Below are 7,987 nucleotides of genomic sequence, written 5' to 3'. Positions count from 1 at the left end.
GGTGTTTATTTTGGAGTTTGAAATAACAGACAGTATTATATATTTTATACCCCATCATGCCTGATTATGACGGCTCATGGACAAATTATCAGAGAATACACACATTCTTTACCACTTTAAACTCGAAGAGACAAATATGGAGTACTTCGATAACATTTCAATCCTTGAGGCTATTTTCACAATAAGGACAGGTAAAGTTTATCATTCACAGTCACATTTACAGTCTTGTTGATAAATGGATTGTTGGATTTTTACTTAACTAGCACTATAAAATTGTAATTTAAAATGTCTTTAACGGATAGTTGCGAACCTAAGGTGCAACCAAAAGGACCATCTACGATACAAAAAATTATAAAGACTGTCTTTCTTGTCTCCATTTGGACATGTATTGTAAGTAGCAAATAACAGTAATTACATTTATTCAATGTCGCAAAATTATACAAGTAGGATTGCTGGATTTGTATTATGACTTTTACTAACATGGAGCTTATTATTTTGTATATTCAATATTTCCTTTCTCTTGTTTATATTAAAATAATTATGCTTATGCCTAGGGACTCTGCATTGAAATTGCTGGGCCAACACTAAAAGACCTCAAGCTTCGGGTAGACCTTGACTATGAGGAAGTATCAAGAGCAGTTTCCGGTCGAAGCGTCGGATACTTTATAGGAAGTGCAATGGGAGGGTTGCTTGTCGACAAACTTGATCCGTATTGCGACCTGATGCTAGCGGCTTGCCTTGACCTAATGGGAACAGCAACCATTGTTCTCCCATTTTCTCAAAGTATTGGTCTCATGTGGTTTCTATTTGTAATGCAGGGAACATTCGAAGGCATACTGAACATAGGTAAATAACGTAATTTTTTATATGAAACTCCATACCTGTTCGTATTTAATTTTGTTTCCGATGATATTAAGTTGCTAATTATAAAAAAAAATATACTTGATATTTCAGTTGGACAAAAGCTTGTTTTGGAAATTTGGCGAGAAAAGGCATCATCTCCTCTTTTCATTTTACACTTTGGGTTTGGGATTGGATCTTTCATCGTTCCACAGATAGCAAATCCCTTTTTAGCAGTTCCCAAGACCACAGCCTCACAAAATACTTCTAATATATCAACACCTAATATATCAACAGTTCTTCCTGTGTCTACAAAGGCATTCATTAATGACTCTCTCATAACAGAATATCTACAGGAGTCGAGGATAGAGTGGGCATATTTGATTGTCGCTATAATTACTATAGGGTTGTCAGTTGTGTTTTATTATTACCAGTTTTGTGGTAAATGGTCAAGGAATACTAAAGTTAATTATTCAAAGAAGAATTCATATATCCCACCAACGATTCGTGAAATCTTTGACCCTGCAACATGTGCAAATGGAAATCGCCTCTTTGGTGTACATATTTTAGGGCTACTTTTCCTTTTCTTTTTTAATGCTGTTGGAGGTGAGCGTGTTTATGGTAAATTCATCCGCAGCTTTGCTATCGATTACAACAAGTTCGATGGGGATGAGGCATCTCTGATAAATAGCTCTTTTTGGATTAGTTTTGCTATTGGGCGTTTCGCTGGGTTCATCGCTGCAAGATGGATTCCCATTCGAATTATCCTTCTTATAGAAGGAACAGGGGCATTAGTATCGGCGATACTGCTGAATGTCTTTGCTGACGACAGCTCTATTATGCTTTGGATTCTTACACAGCCGATGGCTTTTTTCATTGCTCCATGCTTTCCATCCGGTGTAGGATGGGCCGATTTTCACGTTCACTTGTCTGGACTTGGAATAACTTTTCTCCTTTTAGGAGGAGCTTTGGGTGGTGTTTGTTACATGTGGATCATAGGGTATTTCTACGAGAACAACGGCCCTCTTTCTTTCTTTTACGTTATGCAGGCTTATGGAATTTTAATGTGTGTCTTGGTATTGATAATGCATTTCTCTACTTGGGGAAAGGGACATCGCTTTCAGAACGAAGCAAAGGGAGTGGATGAGACTGTTGATATGGAGAAAGAAAAATTCAGTGTTAAAGAAACATTAGATACAGAAAAGAAAAAAGATCATGACAACCAGTAGAGTCAAAGAATTTGACACCCTATAAAGTTAAAGAGTTAGAATTTAAAAAATGTAACGTTTTTTAAAGCATATCCTTTCAATAATGTTTTTTATATTTAACAATCGGCCAAATGTCTTCCTTTTTTTTTTTTAAAAAACAAGATTTGTTTGTGAAACACTGATGCCCCCGTATGGCAGCTTATGGCAAAGGTTACAGTTTCTTAAATGCAAGTCAAACTCCAGGTCAAGAAATCAAAAATGTTGGTACCCAAAGAATGGTCTTTTCTTGAGGAATATACCTGTGAAATATGAAAGCCCTAGTACAAACCGTTGAAAAGTAATGACGAAGGTTAAAGTTTTTTCAACGTAAGTAAAACGGCAAGGTCAAGGTCAAATGGTGCCCAAGGGAAGTTCTTTTCACAAGTGATACACATGATCGTGAAATGTGAAAGCCCTAGAATCAAGGTTCAAATGTTATGGCCAATGTTAAAAATTTTTAAAAGTAGGTCAAATTCCAAGGTCAAAGTCAATGCCAAAATTGTTGGTATCCAAAGGAAGGTTTTGTCACAAGGAATATACATGTGAAGTATGAAAGCCCTAATACCAACCGTTCAAAAGTTATGGCCAAGGTTAAGTTTTTCAAAAGTAGGTCAAACTTCAAGGTCAAAGGGTCAAAGTTGTTGGTACCTAAAGGAAGGTCTTCTCATGTGAAGTATGAAAACCCTAGCACTAACTGTTCAAAAGTTATGGTCAAGGTTTAAATTTTTCAGAATTGAAGTAGGTCAAACTCAAAGGTCAAGTGGAAAAGGTCAAAGTTGTTGGTATGCGAAGAAAGGTCTTGTGACAAGGAGTGCACATGCGAAGTATGAAAGACCTAGCTTAAACTGTTCAAAAAATATGGCCAAGGTTAAAGTTTTTTCAACAGTAGGTCAAACTCCAAGGTCAAGGTCAAAGAGTCAAAGAAGTTGGTATCCAAATAAAGGCCTTCTCTCAAGGAATACACTTGTGAAGTTTAAAAGCCCAAGCTCTAAGTGTTCAAAAGTTATGGCCAAGGTTAAAGTCTCATAAAATTTTGCAAAAGTGGGTCAAACTCCAAGGTCAAAGTCAAAAGGTCAAATATGATGGTACCCAAAGAAAGGTCTTGTCACAAGGAATACACATGTGAAATATGAAAGCCATAGCTTCAATCAATCAAAAGTTGTGGGCAAGGTTAAAGTTTTTGCGGACAGACAGACAGACAGACGGACGGACAGGGCAAAAACTATATGCCCCCGAATCTTCGATTACGGGGGCATAATTATTAATCACTTCCTTTTTTATTCCATTTCAATTGTATTTTATATTTACATTCCACATATATTTTAAATTTCTCATAAAGTTTGTTGAAAACTTCGAGGAGGTCAGAAAGTAAATGTGGTGTTTTTATTTTGACATCACAAACGCTGGACGTCAAAAGAGAGGTTAAGTGTATATGACATCACAACGTGTACGCGTAATTTTGACGTTGACGTCAATGTAAATATTGTGTTTAGTTATACACACATACGTATGCTTTTTGTTAGAAGTAGAGTTCATAGATTCATGAAAGGAGTTTTATGATTAATTTCTAATGAAAAATAAAACCTAAATGTAAATTAATACCAATACTAGTGATATCATGTACAATGAATAATTATGAATTATTTGCTTGATTGTTAATTCTCATTAATTAAGAAGTAAGGTATCATTTTATAACTCTAAATAAATAAATAATAAATTTTAAAAAACACAAACAAACTTTGTTGATTCATCATTCATTAGCAAGTTGAGATAGTTCTCTTGTTTTATCACTTTTAAATAAAATCGATCAATTAAAACAAGGAATGAAGAATTTTATTGATAACTTAAACCCGTTTATGCCGTACGTGTAGACAACGTATTATACGTTTTATATTGGGATTTGACATCATGATGTCAAAGAGTATACTAATTGATGACGTGTATGATTTTGTACCTCATGTAACATTTATATGGTTTAGAGAGAATAAATTGAATTGTATTGTCGTCAACCGTACAAGTTCGATCATTGCATGACGTGTTACAACCTGGCTATAAACGAAAATTAAAATTCACCCTTACTTTGAACAGTAATGGCTGCTTGTATCATTTAGATAAGCATAGGGTATTCAAAGAGGCGATATTTTATCAATCTACCATGAAATTAGTAGATATTTATATAAACGTAAGCAATTTTTTTTTTTTGCATATTTTGGATGTTCACCGTGTCATAACATGCAGGACCGTAAAGACAAAACTTTCATAGCGCGTTAACGCGCGTTCTTCAATTTTTCAGAACAGCCGTCCGCGTTTTAACACGATAAACGTTCAAAATTTACAATTCAATGCTAAAATAACTCGCAGGTAATTTGTATACAAAGGTCTCTAGTATTGCAAAGGTGTCCATAGTATTAAAAAGAGGTCCATGGGTAGAAAGCACATTGTTTATGATAATTTTGTTGAACTTTGATAGTTAATATTCAGGATTTAACAGATTTTCAAAGTCCATTTAAATGTCTACTTCTAATCAATCATTTCCATTTGTAAGTTGAGTTGTAGTGAATTTAAATGTTTTGGTAGAGGGTACATTGTTCAAATATCGTCCGTCTTTAGTGTGAATGCTGTATGTCGAGGAGTAAAAACGTTTCAGTGAAATTGCTTGAGCTTTGTCCACACGAAGCCGGGTTCAGCGGCGAGGACGTGACTCATTGTACCAATACTGGTTTAATTATATGCAGCTGTTTTAGGAAAGAGTCACGTAGTCACTTGGGTAACTTGATTGATTGATTGATTATTATTGTTTTACGCCGAGTCGGCAATGTTTCAGCCATATTTCGGCGGTGGGTAACTTGAATAACGAAATTAAGAAATTAGCAATTCAATAATACTATTGACAAATGCTCCTAAAATGTAAAAAAAAAATAGATTTAGATAATCCGAATTAGAGATAGTTAATTACAAGATGATTTTGAAGCTCTAAAGTGTGCTTACACTTTCATACTTGTTTGCACTAGCTTGCTTTTCTTTGTAAATACAAATTACGTCCGATTGATTAAATTGGGGGGGGGGGGGAGGTGTTTTTTTAAAATACCCATATATAGCCTTGTTATTCTCTTGAAACTGATCAAAATTGAAGCAATGCTTGTGAATTATTTCTCAAAGAGATGGATTACGAGTGATCAGAAAATTTGAATAAAATTTATGGTCTGCGTGGTTTAAATATTGTGCAGCATCCGATAAAAACTCCGAGGTTGCACGAAATAATAAAGTAATTGTACTCGCTTTTTTATGAAAATGCCCAATTATGATTATTTTCAGCTATTCATAATTATCAAATCGTGCAGTCAAGATGTTTATCTTAATATATATTTTTTTTTCTTTTGGAAAAAACTACTCTCTATGAAATATTTGACCCACACATGTAATTATTTTAATTTTACAGGTACTGTTAGCAGAATGTAAAATTTAGAAATTAAAACAAGGTATCAAATTCAAAAAACAAATTACAATTTAATTTAATAACGAAAATCATATTATCACTAAATTTTCCTTATACGCTACTAAAACATTTCGCGATAATATGATATAAATGTTGGGGGAGAATGCAGAATAATATGTGATGTTTTAACGAAAACGTCGTGATAAACATGTGATTTAGTAATGATAAAGCCTGAACAAATAGTTTTACAAATTTTTATAACATATTTTTTTGATGAACATGCTATCCTTAAATGGATCAGAATAAAATTGTGTAAAATTTTCAAAAATAATTGTATATTATATGTTTTAGAATTTATATATAGAATTCTGTTTGTTCTTTTAATTAAGATGACCATGCTCTTTCAATTAATATACATGTATAGCGAAGAGGTGGTTCGTAAAAGGAACTCATACTCTTATGCCCTGTTCACACGGAGAGTTTAATTCGCAGTAAATTAATGCGAAGTAAAATGATGCGAATTAAAATAATGCGAATTAAATTGCGTTCACACGACAGATAATGCGAAGTAAACTAATGCGAATTAAAATTTTATTTCTACAGTAAGGCTTTTCAGTAAGGCTATTATGACGTCATTTTCAAATCACGTCACCTTATGCAGAGCAAATCCATTTGACATAATGTCATAGTGTCTATACACATTTCAGTGATTAACGTAATTTTCCTTTGTTTTGCACTAAAAATGGCATAGGTACCTATAACTGACCACCGTCATGTGCCAGGTGACTTAATTTTGCTCTTGCGCATGCGTAAAATTTAATTCGAATTAGCTTCGCTTAGCGTTCACACGGAGCTAATGCAAAGTAATTTAATGCGCAGTAAACTAATTCGAATTAAACTAATTCGCATTAAATTCTCCGTGTGAACGCGGATCAAATTTAATTCGCAGTAACTTACGTTTAATTCGAATTAAACTCTCCGTGTGAACAGGGCATTAGTATATATTCAATAAATCAGGAACCAGAAGAACTTCATATATATATATATATATATTGTTATATATATATATATATATATATAACAAACTTTCTAACGTCTTAAATCATGGCAATGCTAATTAATTGTAGAACAAGGGCATTTTAGGACGTAGATCATGTTTTTTTCGGTACACATTTTATGTACTCCAGTGAATGGTATGTTTCAAGGTTTCATTTTCTGGATATAAGTTGTTTCATTTTTTTCTTTTACATGGGAAACATTCAAGTTCAAGCCTTAGTATGATGCTTATCATTCATAATTATTCGTAAAACAGCCTCAGGTATAGTATGCAACAAACACAGATGTGCATCAATTTGAAAGTTTTGTTATCAGGTAATATTTTGAGGTTCAATGAAATATATTTCTGCAGAACATAAAGGTCTCAAGATAAATCAAGATACATGTACCGATATTTGTGGAAATTGAAAGTGAAATGAATGAAAATTAGTCAATACTAAACCGGAACAATATTTCAAGCTGGTATAAAGTACAGCTTGATATTGAAAAATAGGAGATGTATTCTTTTATTCTTTATTCACAAATTCAATATGATTAACAGATGCATGAGATTAGGAAGACGAAACTTTAGTTGAAGATGTGCTACCATTCAAATCTCGTAGTTCAGCAGTAATGAGTATAGAAATTGCAGATAATCTATGGCAGACCATGGGTAATGGTACATTGTAATGTTATTCTAAATCAATGAATTAATTTAATGTCAGTTATGATGTGTAAAAGTAAAAAAAAAAAAAAAAAAAAAAAAAAAAAAAAAAGGAATCCTGGATGTTACGCTTTCTGACTTTAAATTGATTTCCAAATGAATTCAGGCCTGTACAAACTGAGAAGCACGTACGGATGGGATGGGGCGTGCCCTCCCAGTAATTTTGCCAATATATGTACCGGTACTATCCACAAATCTTATGAATTCCATTTTCACAGGTTTAAAATATCATCAGCAAAAATCCATCAGCATTGTACTTTCTACTCATAATCAGTTATCTATCACCATTTATGAATGGTCGGAAATATGGTCATAAACACCGCGAAAAGAACTCATTTTGTCAAGAATTTTGTGAAACTATCTGATTATTCTGATAAAAATTTAAATTTTGAAACAAGAACTTTTATTTCATAGTTCATGAATATTGTGCTTTAGGTTACTTAAGGCAAAGGTTCGAATTTCCCCGATAAGAGTTTTTGCAATTGAAATTGTGTCTTGTTCGTCGTTTGTCTTCTGTTTGCCGTCTTTCTGTGAACTTTTTCATTATTTTCGATTTCGATACACACGACCAATTTCATACAGCATCCTTGAGTCAATGCAATATTCAATTTTATCAATTAATGTTGTATTAAAGGAAGATTATCAGAAAATTGCGACAAAATAAAGTTATGCCATTTAAAAAATCCTCTCGTAAACCACTTTGCC

At 33.3% G+C, this 7,987-nt stretch overlaps 1 protein-coding gene across 1 annotated transcript; it reads left to right on the top strand.

Annotated features, from left to right (window-relative positions):
* Window positions 1-285: 285 nt before the first annotated feature.
* On the top strand, window positions 286-3,299 carry LOC133205820 (sodium-dependent glucose transporter 1B-like). The gene is made up of 3 exons (XM_061341705.1): window positions 286-390; window positions 555-846; window positions 955-3,299. The coding sequence occupies exons 1-3, from the start codon at window positions 286-288 to the stop codon at window positions 2,067-2,069; spliced, it is 1,512 nt and encodes a 503-aa protein (XP_061197689.1). The 3' UTR covers window positions 2,070-3,299.
* Window positions 3,300-7,987: the final 4,688 nt, after the last annotated feature.

The sequence above is a fragment of the Saccostrea echinata genome, unplaced genomic scaffold (genome assembly GCF_033153115.1).
Source record: "Saccostrea echinata isolate AGI-Se365-2 ecotype Australia unplaced genomic scaffold, CSIRO_AGI_Sech_v1 ptg000054l, whole genome shotgun sequence".
NCBI classification, from domain to species: Eukaryota; Metazoa; Mollusca; class Bivalvia; order Ostreida; family Ostreidae; genus Saccostrea; species Saccostrea echinata.
The sequence above is the reverse complement of the archived record's forward strand: the minus strand, read 5'-3'. Positions and strand labels throughout refer to the sequence as shown.

What these genes read in the sequence shown, in the direction of transcription:
- LOC133205820 (XM_061341705.1), top strand. Translation starts at nt 286, where the DNA reads ATGTCTTTAACGGATAGTTGCGAACCTAAGGTGCAACCAAAAGGACCA. An exon ending in TCTCCATTTGGACATGTATT is followed by an intron (nt 391 to 554) that starts GTAAGTAGCAAA and finishes GCTTATGCCTAG; the next exon opens with GGACTCTGCATTGAAATTGC. An exon ending in CGAAGGCATACTGAACATAG is followed by an intron (nt 847 to 954) that starts GTAAATAACGTA and finishes TTGATATTTCAG; the next exon opens with TTGGACAAAAGCTTGTTTTG.